Below are 22,688 nucleotides of genomic sequence, written 5' to 3' on the forward strand. Positions count from 1 at the left end.
TGGCCAAAGTAATGGTGACAGTGATAGTGATGGTGATGTGATAGTGTTGATGGTGGTGATGATACCAGGCTGAACGGACTCTGGGTCTGACTACCTGCAGCATTTCTGCTGTTCTCAGAACACCCTCTGGCCCAGTGGAGGTGGGAGGGCTGCATCATCTGAAGGGAGATAAGGCGCTTTGCACTGCTGTGTGTTTCCGCACCTGGGCCCTAGACAGGAACTCAAGCATGTGTGTGTGTGTTGACTTATGTACATCCATACTCTCCCTGGTTTTTATGACTTAGCGCCAAGCTTCCCCTGCCCTTCCAGTGACAAACAACGAGGGTGATGACTTCATGCCCCATGATCTTCCTTCCCAGGCTAAAAATAACTTCTCTGAGAGAAAGTCTTTCAATGAAACAAGCTGTGCCATTGGGTGTCCAGAGCTCAAAGCCCAGGAAGCAGCTGTGCCATTGGGTCCAATCTCTCCTCCTGGAAACAGTTCAGAGGCTTAAAAAGCCTCTGGTTAAATTTAATTCAATTCTGTGAAATCAAACCAGGGTGGTCTTATCACCCACCCTGACTTCCTTAACTTCTTGCAGAAGCCCCCCAGCGGCCCCAGAGGAGGGGTGGGGGGCACAGAGGACCCAGGACACCCTAACCAGGTTGAGAGCCTGGTGAGATGGGTCTCAATCTCTCCCAGGACATGCAGTACCACACTGTATGTGCTGCTGCCAAGGCAGCTGCCCAAGCCCTGGGCAAGCCTGGGTGCTAACGTCAGCGTATGCAAATAGCAAGCCCCCGCTGGAGATCAAGGAAGGCCCCTGAGCTTGACAGGTGCCCCGGGGCAGAGCACAGCATAAACTGGCTCTGTTTTCTCTCCTGACACCCTCTCTGTCATCAGCCTTTCTCTGCGGGAGTCAGCTTCTCAGCTGCTACCCTGCCCATAGCCTCAGTGGGGGCCCCAGGCTCAGTTCCTCTCTCCACTCTCCACTGCCAAACACCAGATTTTTTTCCTAGCTCCTAACTCTTCCCAAATGCTTTCACAGGGACTTAGATTACTGTGGAGTTGCCCGGGGCCTTGGTGAGTCCAATACAGAGGAGGAAGCTCTGGCCGGGGAGCTTTAGAGACTTGCTCAAGGTGAGGGGTAGGGTTGGGACAGAGCATGGCCAAAGGTCATGGCCCTCAGTCTAGAGTTCTTTCTGCTCCCACAGACCATGTCCCATGAGGTGCTAGGGTTCCATGGAAGGGTCTAGGGGGTGAGGGGAGATGAAGGAGCTAGGGTTCAGCCACCCCTTGGTACTTCCTGCCCAGCCAGCTCTCTTTGGGTCTGTCTGCCCTACTGCCTAAGGCGGGGAGAGGTGTGACAACCACTATTCTGCCTCCCCTGCCTTTTCCCTGAGAATTCCTCCTCTTGCTTATTTCCTCCAACAGCCCAAGAAGCCTCCCCAACAGCATCTTTTCACTTTGCTGATCAACATGCACCCGGCAGGGAGCTAGAGGCCATCTGACCTTCACGTTGAATTTCATGCTTCCCCTCAAATAGCTCTGTGTTCTCTACTCCCCAGCCGTCCTCTGAGGCAGGGAAAGCAAGGATTATTAACTGATTATTCACTTCTCTGGAAAGGAGGAAGCAGACACAGGAAAGTCCAGTGTGGGCTTGACAGGCCACCCAGGGATGGACTAGCATTCTCACCAAGAAACAACACCCGAGATCTCTTGCCTGTGACAAGTGGTATCCAAGCCTGTCGGCTTTCCCGACATAGATACCCTGTCTCCAGGGTTGGGTCAGTGTGAATCCGGGTGTTTCACAAGGTGATCCTAATGAACACCCGAGTGTGAGAAGGCCTGCTCCAGGCCACCCCCAAGTGTCAGGGAATCTGAGGTTGGGACTGGACCTCAGGAGAAAAGAGATCAGCACCCAAGATCTTTTGTTTGATCGACCTGCTCTGGCCAACCCCTTCATGGACCAGAATGTAAACTCGGGTCCAAGCTCCCGAGTCTCTTAGCACGTATTTCAAAGCATCTGCCGATGTGCCTTATCTGTCTGAACTGAAGCCACTGAGTCCAAAGCCACATGCAGGTAAAATATATCATTACTCATACACAAGGATGCACATGCATTAAAAAAAAAAAAAAGTCCCCGGGGGCACAATCCCTTTCCACTTCTACCTCCAGACACGTCTGCCCCCAGGAGCCAGGAATACTGGTCAGGGTGCCCAGGGAGTCCCCCATCTTTCACCAGGCTGTCCTCTGCCCAGACACTTGGACGTCTCACCGGTGGTGCCTCAGGTACAGCAGAGAGGACTTCAGAGTCCGTGTTCGCATGGCCGGGGCGGCAAGCTGACCCCTCTGCATCCCTGCATGCTCCTGAACTGTGCGGATGGCAGTGGCCCCTCTGGCATCACATTTTTTCTCAACCTTATTTTTTTTTTTTTTTAAGTTTTGAAAACTTTTATTTTACATACAAAGAGCTAGTATTATTTCCGCCTAGGGGTGATGTGCTGGATGAGCCATCTAAGGAAGTTCAGTTAGTCCAACTTAATGAAGCCGATGTCCTTCGCATACTGGCGGAAACACTGGTGGCACATATTGAGGCCGTATTTCCGGATCAGACCGTGCCGGTTTGAGCAGACCCGGCAAGAGCGAGAACCCTGGCCGAATTTTCTCGGATGGCTCCAGTAGAGCTGCTGGTGACCCATGTTGCTTTCTCGGTTGCAACGAGGTAAAAGGAAGGCTCAACCTTATTTTAAGGAGTAAATATTCACCGCTCAAGGCCCCTTGTTCCTTCGCTTCACAAGTGAGACTTCAGATGGTTTACAGATGCTGATGCTGGAAAGGAACTTAGGAGGGAAGTGCCCGCCTCCCCCTGGGGACCCTAAGGCCCTCCCCCTTGCTGTTCTGTGGACCCCTCCCTCAAGGGGCCCCATCAGGCAGCCATTCTCAGAAGGTTCTTTGGCTTCCTGGCCAAGCTCCTAAAGTCAAGGCTAATCCCACCAGGACAGCTTGTCCCAGGCTGGACTCTAGCCCCAAAATGATTCACCCAGGGCATGGGGCAGGATGACAAGGGCAACGGCCAGTGGGAACCATGGGATAGGAGGTTAAAGGGGACCTCCTCACAGACCAACTGGTTTGATTTCACTGGTCAGGATCCTAGAACTCTGATAAATGATTATCCCAAGACCACAGGGCTAGTTAGGCTAGTCAGCAGCGGGCTGGTTGAAGGACCCAGCTGTCTACCAACTCCAAGTCACATGCGCTGCCCCAGTGCCTGGTCGCTACCCCCGACCTCGGAATGAGAGGGGGTGAGTCAACCTCAGAAGGACAGTGCCTTCTCAGCCTACCCTCTTCTTCCTTGCTCTGAAAACCATGCTCAAGACTTCAACACAATTGTTCTTAACCCATAAAGTCCAGAGACTGACAGAATAACTCCATCCCCATTCCCCACCCCCAATTCCCAGGAATTCTTAGTTCAGGAGGTACACTGGGAAATTCGCCCAGGATTCCACAGTCGTGGTGTATACACTGATGCCCAGAGGATTCGTGGATAAGGGTAAGCACTCACTCTCAAAAGGCAAATACCTTTGGAAGAAGTAGGACATTAAGCCTTAAGCCCTGGAGGGGGGCGACTGGACACTCTATGGAGCACACGGCTTTCCCTGTCTCAAGGGAGCACAGATCCTCATAGGAGTCATTGGCAATACTTCCTCCATTCAGAGGGGCCTAGCTGGGCGGGAGGGGAAAGGCAGGGGGTAGGGACACAGGCTGGATTCTGAGATGGGCTGAGGTAGGCAGGTAGCTTCCCCCACCTCCACCTCCCCACCCAAAGAAACAACCTTCCTGGGAGCACAAGGACCACCTCTGGGAGGACTGACTGATAGTCTAACTCTGGGGCACCGGACAAGAAGCGACCTACTGGGGGCCAGAGGAGAGTGGCTCCCGGAGGCCCCTGTCAGATGGACGCCTTGGGTTCAGCTCAAAGCCGTCGTCATGGGCTTGGCAGGTGGGGGAACAAGGGCACACCTCCTCCCAAGGCGGGGGAAGTCAGCGTGGTTCTTGAGCTAAGGAACTTGATCTGACACCTTCCTGGGCCAGGCCCTCATCTCAGGGTTTTCCTTTGCCGCGAGACTCAGAGCCAGACTGATCCTTCTGGACTCTCAGTCAGAAGCCAGGAGAGCTGGGCTCTGCTCCTTGACGTCTTCCTCACCGCCCATGCAGTTAGTATATAGGCTGCCCCTCACTGACTTGCACCCAGCTCCTTCCCCCCATAAAATGCAGCAGGGAACGACACCTGCTCTGCCAACCTCTTCAGAGTATTTTAAACTTCAGGTGATGTTTAAAACACTCTACGGGGAATTCTTCAGCGGCCCAGCGGTTAGGACTTGGCACTTTCACTGCTGTGGGCCCAGGTTCAGGGAATTAAAAGCCCGAAAGTTGGTACAGAGCCAAAAAAAAAAAAAAAGCATTCTACAAATGTCAAGTATAATAATAATAATTTCCTAGAAGCGCAAAGATGCCAGGTTGAATCCCAAGTTCACTGGCTAGGGCAAAACAGAACTGGCTTCTGCCGGGAGCCACCCTGGCTCACTTGCACTCTCCTCCTCTCAACCTTGTTTCTAAGGGGTCCGTCCGTGGGCCAGGTGAGGTCTTTCTGCCCCGGGTCCTTCTCCCCCTTTTCCAGCCGGAAGCAGCTCAGAGAGAAGCTGGGAGTGTCCCTGCTCTCTCCGGTTCCCGCTGGCCTGGGAGAGGAACGAGGCTGAGCTGCCGGCACTCCTGTGCCCGGACTTTCTCCTGCCGAGCCCCAGGCTAACTCCTGCGGTCACTGACTCCCACTTCCACGCAGCCCCGACTCACTCAGAAACTTTCACGACCATGCACGGCTCCCCCTCTGTCCTCTGCCTCCCGGGACCCTCCCGTCACTCCGAGGTGACCCTGCGTTTCACCGCAATGCAAAGACATGTGGGGGGCCACGTCGGCATGAGGATGGGCGAAGGCCTCTCCCCGCTCTGGGAAATGGCAGCACAGTGGGAGACCGGCCAGCCCGGGGGCCCGAGGAGCCTCGCCACCATCCCTGTGACCCGTGAGCACTGGGAGCATCAAGCCCTTCAGGAGCAACTCGGGCCTCGAGACACAGCTCTGGCTGCACCTGAGCCAATTGAGGGCGGCCCCAGCTCCCGCTCAGCGGCACTTGGCTCGTCCTGCAATCAGAGCTCGGGTTGGGGGAGACACCACTCTGCACGGCCCAACTACCCGTCCCTTGGCCTGGCCGCCGCCAGCAGCCCCGCCCCCTCAGCAGCCTCAGAACCCCTCCCGCCTGCTCGGGAGTGAGGCGTCATCCTTAGCAGATCCCACCCCCAGGGCCCCCCCGAGCCCTAGGTCCGCTCAGAGGAGACTGCAGAGGAAGGTCAAGCCAATGGGAGAAGCTGGGGCAGCAGCAACACAGGGGGTACTCCATCCTGTGGACACTTCCAGAGCAACCGCTGCCCACAGCCACAATGCCAGACCCTCTGCCTTCTCTCCCAAAGGGCTTCCCCACATTCGAGACTGACAGGTTCTACCTCTGAGTCCTTAGGTTCATGGCCCCCGAACTCGTCTTGTTGTTCAACCTTAGGGTGGTTTTCCTATTACAGCCTTGTTGAACTAAAAGGAAACTTAGGAATTCACTAACCCAGCTCTTTCATTTCACAGATGAGGAGACCAAGGCCCAGAGACCGAAAAGAACCTGCCCTTATGTTGCCAAGCCCCTTGGGGCAAAGCCAGATGTAAACGGATGGCTCCTAGGCTTCTAGCTCTGGCCTTTCAGGAAGGCTCCAAACGGCAATGGTGTCCTTGTCAACCTGATATTTCCAACCCCTTACAGCCAAGTCTCACCCCATCCCTGGGGCCCGGTGTTCCTGGGATCACCCATCCACTCCCCTAAAAAGTGCAGCCTCCCAGAAAGGGCCAGGGGAGGGCGCTGATATCAGGCTGGGGCCCTGAGCACAAATCCGGACAGATACTTGGAGAAGGCCTGGGGTCACAGAGGAAGGGCAGAACACCACCTCCCACCCACTGCTCCGTGAACTGCACCAACCCCCAGAGCCTCCAGAGCGTTGCTCATCTGGTAATGGGATGGTTACCAGAGCAGGTAACCACCCGTTACCCTCAGTCATAGCTCCAGAGCGTGGACTCCATAGACAAAGATGTCTGGAACACTCAGGCGGCTCTCTGGTGGGACGTTCTGGAAATCCACATCTCCTCTGGAAGCAGACTTGTTTCCCGTTTGTAGCCTCAGACACGTGGGCCGCACTGTGCCAGGAAGTTTAGGGTCTGGCTTCCTCTCAGGACCTCCCCACTCCCGGGAGGAATCATGAAGGCAGTTAAACCTGAGAGCAGCTTCCTTCTTGCGTGAACCCAATGTCACCGAGGACCCGGGTAGTCCTTGTCTCTTCAAACACTAAAACCCCAGACGGGGCTCTGACCATGTAGGAACCTCTTCTTCCTCTGGTACCTGGTGGTCATACAGAGGGCCAGGGCCGGTCACCGACTCCTCAGTTCTTGGGTCTCTGCTGGGGAGGGGAAGGTCAAGGCCAAGGGCAGGACAGAGGGTGGGGCAAGAGCGAGTGAACATTCCGCACACACTGTCCCCAGGGTGACCCTTCCTGGTCATCGCTGCCAGCCAGGCTCCACCAGACTGCACTTGAGGATCCAGCAGGCCGCCTGCCCAGGGGGCCGCCCACCCTCGCCAGACAAGACTCCCAAGTCCCTGCACAAAACCTGAACCTGGTCTTGTATTCCTTTCCTGAAGTTACTGTAACAAAGTCCTGCAACCTGGTGGCTTAAAGCAACGGAAACGTATTCCCTCATGGTTCTGGGGCCAGAAGTCCAATATCAAGGGGCCCTGTTTCCCCAAGGTTCTGGGAGCGGTGCCTTTCTGTCTCCTCCAGCTCGGACGGCTCTCAACAGCCCTTGGCTCGTCAATGGGCACCTCCAGTCTCACCCAGTCTCGCCCTGTGTCAATCGTGGCCTGTTCCCTGTGCCTCCATTCTTTGTCTCTCCTCCTCTTCCTCTCAGGACACCAGGCACACGAGCTAACTACATCTGCAACAAGCCTATTTCCAAAAGTGGCCGCCTTCTGAGATGCTGAGGTTAGGATTTCGGCATATCTTTTTGGGAGACACGACCTAACCTGTGATGGGTCTGCCGACAGCCCAGGCCACCACGCGCCCGGGACGCTTTCTGCTTCCCGCAGATCTGGCTGCAGGATTTTGGGTCAGCCTCCCCAACACCAGCCGGTTCCTCTCTCCCCGCTCCCCAGTGCTGCCTGGCTAATTCCAGCTCCCACTTCAGACCTCAGCTTCAAGGCCGAACCCCTGGGGTGCATCCCTGGACTTGGTACTGAGGAGCTTCTGCTCTGCGTCCCCACAGTGCCTGTCAGCCAATGTGACAGCCCCTTTTTTTTTTTTTTTTTTGACTACACCAGGTGTTAACTGCAGCATAAGGGATCTTTTGTTGCAGCATGTGAATCCTTATTTGTGGCTTGTGGGATCTAGTTCCCTGACCAGGGATCAAACCAACACACCCTGCATAGGAAGAGTGAAGTCTCAACCACTGGACTAGCAGTGAAGTCCAGAGTCTGTTTTTTTTAATGAGCACCCAGGTGATTCTCACACATGCTAGAATCTGAGGACCACTGTCCTTGGGCTTTGAACTTGGCAGTCAACCTATACCCATCTTCCCAGGAACCTACTGGGTGCAAAGTGTGGACCAGGCCTGCCCCTTGTTCTGCATCCCAGCCAACAGCCCTTCTAAAATGACGCTGATGGTCGCCCATTTCTGTGAATACACTAAAAACTATTGAATTGTGCACTTTAAATGGGCAAATTGTATTACACGTGAATTATTATATCTCAAGAAAACTGTTTAAAAAATAAAGCATCTGCAATTCTTTTCTTTCTCCAAAACTTTAGTTGAACCTTTGGTCTACCTTCAAAATCTCTCCTCAATCTAATCCTCAATCTTACTGTTTCCCCGCCAGCAGCTCTGACCCCCCTGCCCCACCCCTCCAGCAGCGCCGCCAGCCCAGGACCCAGGTAGGCAGGCACTGTCATCTCTCACCTGGATTATGGAACAGCCCCTCCCTGAGCCCCATGCCCTCCTCTGCACACACCCTCTGAGCCCTGTTCCCCATCACCCACTTCTATCTGCTTTGCTCTTCTGGGAGTGCCAGGCCCCCCCTGGCCTCCCTGTGCTGTGCTTTCAGCTGGGGGTGCTCCCCGCACTGCCTGGCTATCTCCCATCCTCCCCTGAGTCCTGGCTCCTTATCACCTTCTCTCTGAGGTCTCCCTGGCCACCCTGCTGAGGCTGCCTCCCAACCCTCTGTCCCCTCTTTCCACCCTAGTCTCTCTTTCTTCACTGCACCTATAAAAGTCTAAGAGACCAGATAACTTACTTATCTGACTGCCTGGCTATCAGAGATTGTATGTCCTGGCATCTAGAACAGCCATTGGATGGAAGGATGTATGGATGGATGGACAGATGAATGGATGAATGGATGGATGGGAGGAGAGGATAGGTGAATGGTGGCAAAATGTAAGGCCTGCCCACAAATCAGAAAGTTCAAAGTTCCAGAAGAGAGGAGTTCAGAACCAGGATTCAGAACCACAGAAGCACCCGTGGTTGGAGGCACTTAACTGGCCTATTACTTTGTGACCAAAAGGTCCTAGGAGTAGCTGCCAATGTGGATTCCTGAATATAAAGACCCTCCCCTCAAAGACAGAGCAGGTAATTGGAGGGAGTGGCAAGCAGGGAGAGAGAACTTTCGTCCTGGCAGCGGAAGCTCAGCGCCAGACAGGGATGTGGACCCCAGGAGCTCGTTGCAGGAGCTCCTAGGGTAGGGGTAGGGCATTTGGGTGTAAACTGGATTCACTGGTGAGCATTTCTGGAAAGGGGAGGGATGCTGGAGACTTGCCCCCCACCTCTTCATCCCTCCAGAGCCAGGACAAACCACAGAGCTACAACCACCAGCTTCCAGAGTTGGCTGACAACCCACTCTCTGGGTTGGGGACCCCTAACTCCACCCCGAGGAGACCCAGAAACATTGCAGATGGGGGCTCCTTCCAGTGAGGGCAGCACAGGAGGCTGAGAAGTGAACCCCTCATGGATGGCGGTGGAGGGTCACCCAGACGTTCCTTCTGCATGTGACGTCTGCTGAGTATTAGGCGGGCCCCCCATCCTGCTCCTCTCTGGCCACCCCCACCTCAGGAGACAGTGCAGAGCTGGGATGCAGGCACTCCTGAGGGAGTTTGCTGGTTCTCAGTTCTCTCTGCCTCTCTCCATCACACAACAGGCCGCCAGGAACCAGACCCCTGCCCTCCAGATGCGCCAGTTCCAACTCACTCTGTACCTGGGCACACGTGACCAACCACAGGGAGCTGGAAAATCCTCCCCACGATCCTCCCCAGGACCACCACTAGGCAAGACACTGCTCCTGAAATCCCCTATCGCCGGCCAGCTGTCCGTCCATTCATTCAACACACTCACCCTGGGAGTGTCCACAGAGCTCCATATTAGCCTTTGGGGACAACTGTGTGGGCCGTGGGGCTGGAGAGGGGACCAAGGAAACAGGTGTGACAACCTGGGAGACAGACGAGAACTGCCCAGAGCCAGCAACAAGGGAACTTCTGGTGGTCCAGTGGGTAAGACTCTGTGCTCCCAATGCACGGGGGCCTGGGTTCGATCCCTGGTCAGGAAACAAGAAGATCCTAAATGCCGCAACTAAGAGTTCCCATGCCACAATCAAAGATCCTGTGTGTTGCAGTGAAGACTGAAGACCCTGTGTGACCCAGCTGAGACCTGGTGCAGCTATTAATAAACAAATAAATAAGTATTAAAAAGAGAGAGTGTTCTGTCTAGAATCTCAGGATGTGACATTATTTGGACATAAGGTCTGTGCAGAGGTGATCAGTCAAGGTAAGTTCATATGGGATTACAGTGGACCCTGAGTCCAAGACTGGTGACCTTATAAGAGGGGGAGGAGACACACAAAGGAGAGGCCGTGTGAGGACACAGGCAGAGATCAGGGAGATGCACCCAGTAGCCAGGAAAGGCCTAGGCCTGCTGGACCCGCCAGAAGCTGGAAGAGGCAGGAAGGAATCTCGCCTAGAGCCTCAGAGGGAGCGCGCCCTACTCGCCCCTTGACTTCGGACTTCCAGCCTGCCGACTGAGAGAAAATGAATTTCTCTTTTTTGATGTATACTACCATGTGTGGAGGGGCCTCCCCGGTGGCTCAGCAGTAAAGAATCCACCTGCAATGCAGGAGATGCAAGAGACATGGATTCGATCCCTGGGTTGGGACGATCCCCTGGAGGAGGGCATGGCAACCCATTCCAGTATTCGTGCCTGGAGACTCCCAGAGACAGAGGAGCCTGGCCGGCTACAGTCCATAGGGTCTGCAAAGAGTCGGAAGTGATCGAAGCAACTTAGCGCACACATGCACCACGTGTGAAATGGAGAGCCGGTAGGAATTTGTGGTATGACTCAGGAGTCTCAAACCGGGACTCTGTCGCAACCTGGAGGGCTGGGATGAGGTGGGAGGCGGGAGGGAGGCTTAGGAGGGAGGGGACATATGTATACCTGTGGCTGATTCATGTTGATGTATGGTAGAAACCAGCACGATACTGCAAAGCAATTATCCTTCAATTAAAACAAATTCTCTCTTGTTTGAAGTCACTTAGTTTGAGGTCATTTGTTACAGCAGCCCAGGAAGTTAATACAGGAACCAACACCCGAGCCGGCCCTACGAAAGCCTCCCAGCCGCTCTGAGGCTACACTGGTCATGCTCCCCAGCCCCGGGGCCCCGTCCCTGCTCCCACTTACTCTGCAAGCTCTGGCCACTTATTTTTAGCCCCGATTACACCTGCCTTATATGGCTCCCTGCTCTTATCACCAACAGGGACGGCCTGCCCTCCCAGTCTGTAAGCTCCCTGAGGACAGAATCCGAGGATATCCACAGCGCCGAGAAGGGGCGGGTGTGCTGCTGATGAGATCCTCTGAGTTGCTCGCGTTTCATGATATTCGAGGAAACCAGAGGCAGGTGTCAAACTACAGAAATACTGTCCGCAGTGAGGGCCTGTAATCACTGTCACAGCCCTTCTAACCTTAAAAAGTATCTGAGATTGAAAAACATCCTAAGCATCCGATAGCTGCTTTCTTATTTTAGTCATGTAACAACCCCATGCTGTAAATAGGGCAAGTATTATTCCACTCTACAGGCAGAGCCAACAGGTGCCGAGATGGTAGGGGGCTCGCTGGTGAACTGTGACGATGCCGGGGCTTGTTCTGTCCTCGAATCTCAGAGTCCATGCCGCCCCCGCCCCCGGGCACCCTCGTGGGCAGCCTCAGGGGAGGGAGGTCTGGGTGGAGAGGACACCGGCCTAACTACCCACTCCAAAATGAAACTCAGGCAGGAAGAGACAGGAGAAAGAGGCGGATTCGCTGCTAGACTTCTCTTCCTGGGACCCCTGGGACCCAGGCTTCATCTTCTGGGAGCTGAGGCCAGGATGGGCTCCCCCAGGTCACTGCGAGAGCTGTGACCCCTCCCGATGTTTCCAGACCCCTTCCTGGGTCCCAGGGAGTGTTGCTGGTGTCTTCAACCTCCTGGTGATAAGCTAGAGAAATAAATGGTCTTCTATTGCCTGACCCTTGATTAATAAAGCGTAGGAGGAAGTTCGGGAAAAAGCAAGTAACCAGCAATGCCTGGAAGTGTCTCTGGCGGGGGCAGTGTGGATTTACAGGGCAGGCACCCATGGAATCAGAGGTGTTTGGGGGACCTAGAGATCAAGGCAATGGCTTTGTGTTAACCTATTGCCATCTAGGGAAAACTCTATGGAAGGCAACTGCACTGGACAAGGTCCTAACTGAATGGCCACTTGGAGGAGAACCAGGGGAGGCAGGTTTGGCAGCGGCCTGGGTGGGGGGGAGGGATGGCGGGGCCCCCACACCCCAGGGCTCCCCCCTGGCCTGGTTCTGAGCGGGGCTCCCAGTGCAACCCTCTTCCCGAGGACCCCAAACTCCAGGCCAGACTTTGCCTGCACCTGTTTGAGCTCAGAATGCAGTCCCTGCTCTAGAAGGATCCAAAAATATCTGAGAGGGAAGGGAAGGGGAGGAGCTTACTGGAAGGGGAGGGGCTAGAGCATGCTGAGGGCTTAGGGAGACAGCGGCTTGGCTCAGCATTCAAGACCCTTTCCAGCGGGCTCCAGCCCATCAGGGTGGTCTGGTCTCCCTGAACGGGAGCCCCACGTTCTAGCCAGAGCTGCCCTCATCCTGTTCCTGCCAGCACCACGGTCCGAGCTTCCCCGCTCCTGGCTCTGATTCCCCAGCTCCAGATGGCCCCCCGCCCTACCCCCTCTCTGCCTGCTCGAGTCATCTCCTCGTTCATCAGACATTGCTAACTGCCTCCAGTGAGCCAAGTGCTGTGCTGAGGGTCGGCGATGGAGCGGTGAGCAAGTTAAACGGACGCACAGCCCCGGCCTCTTGGAGCTGACAGCCGCTGAAACCCTGCCCTTCCGTGAGGCCAGACCTCCAGCCCTCCTCTGAACTCCAAACAGAGCTGCCCGGAGTGTTAGTTACATCTTTTTTTCAGTGCGTGTCATCTCCCCAAATAGAAGGCAGCGCCTCAGGGCAGGGGCATAACCTGTTCCTGCCAGCACAGCGTGGCCAGCCTGGACGTCACAATGGGCACGGCCTGGCTTCTGGGCTAGAGAGCTGGGCCTTTCCAAGAGGGACCCCCTGCCTGCCTAATCGTTCCTGCCTCGATCCTCCAGCCCCGACCCTGTGCAATTACCCAGACCTGCCCTTCCTCCCCTCTTCCTGCCGTGTCTGAATCCATGTTGCAGCCTCATGCCTCTTGCTGATCACATACTGCCCATCACCCCGAATCATGTGTCCAGCCTGATTCCCGACCCAGGGCCGCATTGCCTGTTTCTTCAGGGGGCTGTGCTGAACCCTCCTCCCCAGGGTTGGCCACACAGTCTGCATCGTCCTGTGCCCTTGAGCACTCTGAGCTGACAGAGGACTCAAGGTCAAGGGCCCTCAAGGTTGTGGAAGACAAGGACCCCAAGGGCCAGAGGAGAAAAGCCTCTTCTTATCACTTAACAGCCTTGCCATGAACATGGGGAGCCTGCCCCCCCTGGGCCAATGTCCCACCCGAAATCCTTCTGGGTCCCGGCTTGGGAGCTGGACAGAGCAACAGCGACTGTGCCTTCCTATGGTCCCAACGACGTGGTCCCAGGAAGGACAGGCTCCTGGGACGGCACCAGGCAGGAGCTGCCCGCCAGCCCCGTGGTCTCGTGGGCTTCAGAACTGGGCACACCCACCACCAGCCTCGGGCTTCCCAGGCAGCTCAGCAGCAAAGAATCTGCCAGCCAGTGCAGGAGACCCAGGAGACACAGGTTCAACCCCTGAGTCGGGAAGATCTCCTAGAGGAGGAAATGGCAACCCACTCCAGTACGCTTGCCTGGGAGATCCAGGGACAGAGGAACCGGACAGAGGAAACTGGTGGGCTACAGTCCCTGGGGCTGCAAAGAGTCGGACGTGACTCAGCGACTAAACAACAACGACGACACCAGTCTTCCCTCCACTCCAGCCGGGGAAGAGCCGGAGGGCGGCAGAGGCAGATGCTGTAGGCCCTGCCAGGGGTGTGAATGGCAGACCTAACAGCTCAAGCATTTTAACAGCAGACTCCACCACCCCAGCCCCTCACCCTGAGGACGGGAGCTCAGGAAAGGCTGAGCTGGAGGTCTCTAAGGGGACAAGGAAGTGACAGGCAGGCATGAGCCCACGCCGGAGGGTGCCTGGGACCTTGACTCTAAACAAATCCGTCTTCACGGCTGGAGAGCGATGAGGCTGAAAGCAAATGGGACGGGATGTCCCTGAGCCCTGAGAAAGATACATCCCAGGTGACACAGACCAGGAAACGGATGTCTCCAGAAACTCAGCGCAAACGAAAACTGACCCATCCCATTGCCGAATTATGCTACCCCCTTTACCTCCTGCTGAAGACAGCAAGGCTGGGGGTGAGCAGCGGGTGGGTCCTCTAACCAGGGAGCAAGTCCTACAGCTGTGGCCACCGTAGCCCCGGTCCACTCCCTGTCTCCCTCCTTCGGGGTCAGGTAGAGGAAGCCCTGCTCTACAGCTCAGGATTGGGAACTATCTATTGCCTCAACGCCGTGACTAGGGACTAGGGTAAGACCTTGCCCACCAAAGCAATGAGAATTTCCGCGTTAGAGATGCATTCCTTGAGCTAAAATCTTCTCACTCCTTTCAAACAAAAAGTGACTTGGGAAAGTGAAAATTTAAGTGTTGAGCCATTAGCCCTTGCTGGAATGAGTTTCAGGGCACGTCTCATGGGGACAAAGCAGGGCCAGTGTCCAGGGAAAGAAGGGAACCTCCAGGGAGAGAAGGGAAACTCCAAGGAGAGAAGGAAATGGGCAGGGCAGAGGCAGGCGTCTGAAGCCATGTGTCTGAGTCCAGAAGGCTCCTGAGAAGGCAGGTGAGGAAGGTGGGAGGGTCTCTGAGGGCCCTGGCCGCCCAGAGCAGATCCTGAATTCTCTCAGCCCAAAATGAGTCTTGCCAATGGGCCAGGGAGCCACAGAGGGAGGCCTTGCAGCCACCTGGAAAACACCCAGAGGAAACCTGAGCCCAGCTGCCTCTGGGCCCCGTGCCCTGCACCGTGCCCTGTGCCAGCTTCCCCCAAAGTAACGGTTCCTACAGAACCGAACACTGCGCTTCCCAGGAGCAGGTCGGTTCGCGTCTGTGGAATGAACACCTTGGGACAGAGCTTGGCGTCGGGTTTTGCCCCCTTCTCTGCAGCATCTGAAGGCTCAAGAGGGCTGGTTCACCAACAGCGCGAGACCAACGTTTGCTGTGATGAAAATGCTGATTCACTGGCCACCTCCTGGCCTCATCTCAGCTGAACTGGACAGCAGGCTCTGGTCCGGGCCCTGCTGTTCGATCCCATACATCTCAGGACCACTGGCCTCCTTTTCTACCTCAAGGGGTTCTTGGTCAGCTCTGACTGGTTCTTCCCCTCCATGGCCCTCACCCCGCTCCATAGCAATCCCCTGTTGTAGACCAGGATCCTCACTTCCTCATTGAGCTCTCTGGTGGGCACAGGCACTACTGAGTGAACCTCGAGTGCGCGGGGGGGGGTCCCTCTGTGGTCCCCCCTCAAACCCCCTCGGACCTGTCCACCTCACTCTCAAACTCTGACGCCCACCCCACCCCCCAGTTCATCAACCCTTCCCGCGCCTCTGCATCCTCCCCGTCGGCCCAGGAACATACCGCCTCCTCTGCAGACTCAGCCACCCCACCTTCTCTCACGGTTCTCTAGCTCTTGTAGACTTAATATTGAAAGTCTCTCCCAGTGAACATGCCTCCACATCCTCACTGAGGGACCAGTCCGCAGCCTCCTGGTGTCCAAGCCAACGCCTCACCTTTCCCGGCCTCTCCGCGGGACTCACAGCCTCTGCAGGAAGCACCCTGTCCTCTGCTGCCAGGTCACGCCTCTGCCTGGATCTCATCCCGTCTTCCTGAAATCCATTTATCTTCTTCCTCTTCCTACTCCCCGGGGACTGGTCCTGGACTCTCTTCTTTTTCTCTCTCTGCAGCAGCATCCTTGGTGATCTCATAGCCTTGCCCTCATCTTTTCCCAAACTAGCCTCATTTCTGGATCCCCAGACCCGACCTTCCTCCTAAGCTAACCATCTGCATCCAGGCGTTCCCCCAGGACCCAGAATTCATAATGATATCAGGTGACCTTTTAAATCGGTTCTTTTACAATCCTGGTCTCTTCTCATTTTTCTGGCAAGGTTCTGCCTGCAGTGGCCTACACAATACCCTCGGGGGCTCCTTCCCGCTCAGCTCACCAGGCTGAGGGGTCCAGCAGATTGTTCCCCAGCATCAATCTGGGGGGGCCTGCAGTGGGGCCTGCCCTCCAGTCTATCCCTCTCCCTTTCCCTCGCCAGAGTACACATCATCCCAGCTTGGTCTACTCCTCCCTACAAACAACTGCCAGACACACTTTTCCAACCCCCCCCCCCATGATTACTTGCCACCCACAGAGCAAAGCCCCCTCCTCAGTCCAGCTCCCCTCACACTCTGGCCCCAATTCAGCCTCCCGGATTCTCCACAAGCCCCACCACACCTTTCCTCCCCGTGACCCTCCTGGGTCTCACCTGAGCCCCACCTTCCCTGATGCATGAATGTGCTCATCCCTGCTTTTCCTCGGCATTCTCTTCTGAACCCTATGCTTCTTAAGGCCCATCTCAGACAGTCCCTCACCTGGAAGACGTTCCCTGTCCACTCAGACCCACTTCCATCCACCCCACCCCATTTACCTGGACCTCCCTAAGTACCGCGTGTGTCTTCTTTGTGTGTGCATAGCCACAAGGGGGAGGATGCCCTACCTCCCCCAACCCTGGACTATAAGCGTGCCAGGCACAAAATGCCTATCTGCATTCCCTCAGCACCATACCTGCGAACCAGCTGGTACACACTAGATCCGGGATGATTTAAGGGAGGTGTTTGAAAGAAAGCATTTTGCATCCTCGAGCAGTATTTAAATGGAAGGGATGGTGAGTCTGTCTTTAGATTGGATTTGGAGTAGAGGGGTGCACCCCATAGTGGCAGACCCCTTTCACCCCCTGCTTCCAGCCACACCCCTCCTTCCAGATCAGAAGGCATCGTATCTATGCGCTGTCCTGATCCCCCAGCCCAGGTCAACAGAGGAACGGTCCACAGCGATCAGGCTCCCTCCTGACCACCACACCTGATTGAGCGCCCCAAGGCCAGGTGGATGCAGCCAGCCTCGCCGGACCCCACTCGGGTCCAGGATTCCAGCTCTGGCCCTTGAGCAGCGTGAGCCTCACTGCCACACCCACGTGGGAGGCAAAGCCCGCATTTCCCAAACCGTGGTCCCACAGGCCACCAGGCTCGGTGCCCACATCGGGGGGCTGCATCCACTGAGCAGATCCAGACTAGCGCCTCATGCACCCGATGTGGGAACTGGTGGACCACCTGCTCCCCACGGCTCGTCCAGTGGCACCAAGCCAGGAGCTGGAGACCTCACTGGGGACACAGCTTGTAGCAGGGGGAGATGCTGGAGAGGCTTCTGGGGCCTACTCCCTCCCCAGGACCCCCCAACTCATGACCTTCTCTCCAAGCCCTCCCCACAGTTGCATCATGGCACCTGGGGTACCCTGCTGAGGGGCTGTGAAAACCACTTCCTTCTGGGTGGGAGAGGAAATGTCATGAAGGGGTTCCTAAGAGACACCCATTGCTCTTGGAGGGCCTTGGGAGCCCCAGCATGCACCAACCTCTCACCATTCGGATGGCAGGGTGGGGCCAGAGCAGACGGGGTGAGTGTGCAAACCAGGGCTGGGCTGGAGGAAGTAGAGGAGCAGACTCAGACCCCCTGTCGTCCCTCAATCTCTGCCTCCAGCAGGTAACAGGAAGCAAGGCTGTCCTGAATTCAGCCTAACAAACACCAGCAGTTTAAGCCCAAAGAAATGGGGGTGTTCCCAACACCCCCATTCCCACATGCTCTCTGGGGAGTCAAAATTCAAAGGCATTGGCCTTGCCCTGTACCCCAAGGCAGCCACGCGTGGCCCCACACCCACAGGCAGAGGAACTGGGGTGTCCAAGGAGGACTGCAGAGAGAGGGGCCAAAGGAGGCCAGGAACTCCTGGGTGGGCTGAGACCGGCCCTGGCCCTGCGTGTCTGACCTGACTCACTGTCTGACCTTGACCACGGTTCTTTCCTCTGGCTTTTGCTCGCTCACCTGGACCATAAGCAGACTGAGTAAATCCTCTCGGGGCTGTTTTCCTCTGTCCTCAAGCAGGCTTGACCCCAGGCCAGGTCCCCAAGACAAAGAGGAGGACGCTGGCGGTTCCAAAAAACTGGGGCGGATTGGGGGTCGGGGAGGTGGTGGAGCCCATCACCCTGGTGCAGAGGACAACGGGAGCAAGGAGGGCAAACAAGAAGGAAGGGCGGCTCTGCAGGGTCCCCCCAGGAAGCAGGAAGGGGGCTTAGAAAGAAGGCTGTGCCTGCCACCAGGGAAGGGTGAGCAACTCGGGGCTGGAAATGAGGATTCAGCACGGGGGTGGGAAGTTCAGGAGCAAAGCTATGCCTGTGGGCATGGTGGCATTTACAGGTAGCATACTCTACAGGCAAGCCAACCAGTAGAAACGATTGTCACTATGGGATGGGGGAAGCCACTCATGGAATCCCCTACGCCGGATCACAGGAGGAAGCCATCTGGGGTTTACAATCTGCAACTGGGGGTTAGGAAGCCCACCACTGTGAAGAATGCACAGCATAAGCCATGAGCAGCGGGGAGGAGGGCGGGGACCCCGCACATGAGTGGCCAGGCTGGGGCCGAGGGGGGCACACACCGCAGAGTCCAGGAAGGAAAGGACTGCAAAGAGAGAATCTTTACAGAAAGCACCTGCCTGCCTCCTTTCCCCCAACAGGCGGGAGGTGGCGAGGTCCCCCAACAGGACCTGTGGGACATTCCAGATGTCCAGTTCCCTTGGTGGGAGGAAAGATAAAGGATGTCCCTAAAAGGCTAAAAGTTCCTGAGGCGGCAGCGTGGAAGTCACGGAGCTGGCAGCTGGGGCTGGGCGGCGCAGGGGAGAGGGCGGCAGTGGCTCCCGGGCTCGGGCTCCGATTACAGGGCTGTTTCCATACTTAGCCGCCTGACAGCCGCTTGGAATCCTCGCCACCCCGGCCACTGCAGCCCCACGGAGCCCAAATTAAACTCAAGGGCAGACAAGGGCAGGGCCCAGCCGCACATGCGAGGCCAGAGCCCCCCGCCTCGGTCTCCAACCCCCGAGGGACTGGCTTCTGCTCCTGCCTGCCACGGGCTCCCCTGTCTGCTTCTAAGACCTCAAGAAAGAGAACCCCCAAGGCCCCACAGTCCCCAGTGCAGATGAAGCCTACAGTTGTCATGAAAAGGCAAAGCAGGACTCTTGGACTTTTGCGGGGTCCCCAGGGCACCCCTGAAGCATCTTGGAGGGGCACTCAGCCCCAGGAATCTCGGAACAGAAGTAGCAACATGCTCCGGTGCCCCCTCCACACCTATAAATAGCCCCCAAGCTGTAACCAGAGCCACCGCCTCCGCCACACGAAGTGCTGAGATGTCACAAGAAAACCACGGCGCGCGGGCCCCAGCCCCCTTCCAGTGAAGCCCCCGGCCCAGCCCAGCTCCACTCCAGACTGGGTCCCGGTCCTCCTCTGAACCATGCCCAAATTGATTTCCAGCTCTCCGCTCCAATCCCGCCCCAAACTGAGCCCCTCTCTGTCCCATTGTTCCTAAGCCATGCCCCCTGCCACCCGCCCTCACTCATGCAAAGCCAGGCACCCCTCCATCTCCACCATGTGGGAGGGTCAACTCAGTGACCTCCAGGGGTTCCCTCCACCTCCAAGAGCAGGGTCTTCTGTCCGCCTAGGAGGTTCCAGTCTGAACTCTTGGGGTCTTCTTCCCCTACCGTCTACCGGCCGGCCCTTCTCCCCGGCCCCCTGCTCGGGCGTGCACCTGCCTGCACCTCTCAGGTCACGTCTTCCGCTCCCTCTGGCCTCCTCCTCACGGGCCTCCTCCCCTCGGGCCCCCTGACTGCCCTCAGGTCTCCGCACCCAGTGCCTTCTCACTGAGACCAGCCGGGAGGCAAAGGGCTGCCATCAGCTCCAGGAGCCACGGAAGCCTCATCCTCCGTCCACCGCCCGAGCCCCCCCCACCCCACAGGAAACAGAAAACCTCGGGGGCACGTGGGGTCACAGGCTGGCCCGGCCAACCGGCTGGGGGTCGTACCTGCTTGTCCTGGGAGCAGGAGCGAGGCCACGAAGCAGCAGAGCAGGACCAGCGCCCTCATGGTGACTGCCAAGAGAGCCCAGCTGCTCCGGGCCTCTATTTATAGGGCAGGTGGCGGCGGGGGCGGGCGGCAGGGTCACACAGTCACCAGGGCAACTGGGCAGATGTGATGGGCCAGCGGCGCGGACCCCGGAGGCCGCGGAGGCTGCTCTGCGCCTGCAGCGCCAGCTGCCACAGGGAAGGCAGGGCCCGGCTGACTCCTCTCCCGCGGCAGCACCAGGGTCACGTGACAGGGGTCGCAGGGTGGGGGGGGGGCAGTGTATAGCAGAGAAAAAGTGGGGTGTCCTCTTGGGTCAGGTCTGGGAGTCAGGGCTTGAGTCTTCTCAGCATCTGCAATCACGGGAGCTGAAGTCCGTGTGAGCAGTGACCTGCACACACCTCGGCTTTGTGGACCAAGGGCCTATTAGACGACAGCCACTGACACACATCTGAGCCCCTCTCCGAAGGTCAGGAGGGTAGAGCTTTGATGGTCAGTTGAGGAAAGCCCCTGACATCTGACCTTTGAGGTCTATGGCGAGGAGCCTCGGCTTCCCCGGCCCCTGGAAGAGGCAGAATGCTGACGGGAGGGAAAGGTACGTCGGATGCTGTGTGGCCGGGCGGAGCCTGGATGGACCGGTTCCTGTCCAGCAGCACTTCTGCAACACGCTGCTTGATGCACTTTTCCTGGGGGCATGTGACGGCCCCCTGAAAGCCAGCTCTAGAAGGGGTGGCATCGGCTGGTCCTGCTGGGGATGGCGTCCCTGTGGGAGTGACCGTTGGTGGGGGGGAAAGGACGAAAGTCTGGGTGGCATCTTTCACGCACTTCCATTTAAAACAGTTTTATCAGACACAATGGCCACACAGCAAACAATGTATTCAAAGCGTACAATTCGATATATCTTCACACATGTACAGAACCACAATCAAAATGACAAACGGATTTCCCACTCTCGAATTGTCCTCACATTCATTACAGTCCCTCCCTCTTACCCCCTCCTACCTGCCCCCCAGGGCTTCCCAGGTGACGCTACTGGTAAATTACACGCCTGCCAGTGCAGGAGACGTAAGAGACACAGGTTCATCCCTGGGTCGGGAAGATCCCCTGGAGGAGGGCACGGCAACCCACTCCAGTATTCTTGCCTAAAGAATCCTACAGGATAGAGGATTCTAGCGGGCTACAGTCCACTGGGTCGCAAAGAGTCGGACATGACTGAAGCGACTTAGCGTGCATGCATGCCTACCCCTTCCCAGGCAACCACTGATCTGATTCCTGCCACTATACATTAGTTTGCATTTCCTAGATTTTGATATAAATGGAATCATCCCATCTGCATTCTTTTTTATCTGGCTTCTTTCACATAGTATAATGATACTGAGACATTTTCACGTTGTAGCCCATATGAATATTTTGACTCCTTTTGATTCTGAATTGTATTTCATGGCCTGGATGGACCCCAATTTGTTATCCATCACCTGTTGAGAGACTTTCGGTTTTCAAAGCTTCTATAAACATCTACACACAATTCATTACGACATACACTTTCATTTCGCTTGGGTAAATACCTAGGAGTTGGGCTTTGCTGGCAGTCCAGTGGTTAAGACTCCAGGCTTCTACCTCAGGGGTCATGGAACTAAGATCCGGTCAGGGAACTAAGATCCCACATGCCGCACAGCACGGCAAAAAAATAATTTTTTTATTCTTTTCCATTATATGTTATTACAAGATATTGAGCACAGTTCCCTGTGCTATACAGTAGGTCCTTGGTGGTTGTCTATTTTATATATAGTAGTGCGTATATGTTCATCTCAAACTCTTAATTCACTCCTCTTCGCGTTAACTTTTTTCTAAGATGATCATACCATTTTATAATCCCACCACCAGTTACTCCACATCCTTACCAACATTCTGTATGGTCTGTTTTTCAAATTTTAGTGATTCTTATAGGTGTGTAGTGATATCACATTGTAGTTTTAATTTGCACCTTCCTAACAACTAATGACATTAAGCATGTTCCCGTGTATCTGTATCTGTCATCCACTTCTTTGGTGCATCTGTGATGAAGTGCCTATTCAAATATTTCCCCATTTTTTATGTCTTCTGGAGACAATCCTTTATCAGATACATCATTAGTAAATATTCCCTATCCAAGTCTGCAACTCATCTTTTCATTTATATGTGTATTTTAAAGAGCAGAAATGCTTAATTTTTATAAAGTCCAATTGATCAATGTATTATTTTATGAATTACACCTTTGGTGTCATACTTAACTCTTTGCCTAAACCAAGGTCATAAAGATTTTTTCCTGTTTTCTCCAGAAGTACAGTAGTTTCAGGTTTTACATTTCTAGCTATAATCCATTTTCTGCTTTTCTTTTAATATGTTGCAAGACTGGACCAAACTTTAGATTTTAACAAATGGATATCCAGTTGTTCCAGCACTGTTTGTGAAAAGGACTTTCCTGAAGTGTGAAAGTGTTAGTTGCTCAGTCGTGTCCAGCTCTTTGCAGCCTCATGGACTGTAGCTCCTCTGTCCATGGGATTCTCCAGGCAAGAATACTGGAGTGGGTTGGCATTCACTTCTCCAGGGGATCTTCCCGACCCAGGGATCAAACTCAGGTCTCCCACACTGCAGGCAGATTCTATACCATCTTATCAACCCTGAATTGCCTTTCCATCTTTTTTTTTAAAATCAACTGACTATATATGTGGACACCTTGGTGGTCCAGTAGTTAGAACTCCACACTTCCATTTCTTTTTCTTTTTTTCCACATTTCCATTTCAAGGGGCACAAGTTCCATCGCTGGTAAGGAAACTAGGATCTCA

The 22,688-nt window shown here is 55.4% G+C and overlaps 2 protein-coding genes across 4 annotated transcripts in view; both read right to left on the minus strand.

Annotated features, from left to right (window-relative positions):
• Nucleotides 1–20,036, minus strand: part of SRL (sarcalumenin) — a 37,822-nt gene extending 17,786 nt beyond the window's left edge. The window contains exon 1 of one of the 3 annotated variants that reach the window (XM_043914187.1): nt 19,827–20,036. In XM_043914187.1, the coding sequence (XP_043770122.1) occupies nt 19,827–19,887 (61 nt within the window). In that variant the 5' untranslated portion in view covers nt 19,888–20,036. The remainder of the gene's footprint in view (nt 1–19,826) is intronic. The other 2 variants (XM_043914189.1, XM_043914188.1) reach the window with 2 other exon arrangements.
• Nucleotides 2,408–2,718, minus strand: LOC122701338 (40S ribosomal protein S29-like). Its single transcript, XM_043914192.1, has one exon. The coding sequence runs from the start codon at nt 2,680–2,682 to the stop codon at nt 2,512–2,514; it is 171 nt and encodes a 56-aa protein (XP_043770127.1). The 5' UTR covers nt 2,683–2,718; the 3' UTR covers nt 2,408–2,511.
• Nucleotides 20,037–22,688: the final 2,652 nt, after the last annotated feature.

The sequence above is a fragment of the Cervus elaphus genome, chromosome 10, assembly GCF_910594005.1.
Source record: "Cervus elaphus chromosome 10, mCerEla1.1, whole genome shotgun sequence".
NCBI classification, from domain to species: domain Eukaryota; kingdom Metazoa; phylum Chordata; class Mammalia; order Artiodactyla; family Cervidae; genus Cervus; species Cervus elaphus.

What these genes read in the sequence shown, in the direction of transcription:
- LOC122701338 (XM_043914192.1), bottom strand. Translation starts at nt 2,682, where the DNA reads ATGGGTCACCAGCAGCTCTACTGGAGCCATCCGAGAAAATTCGGCCAG.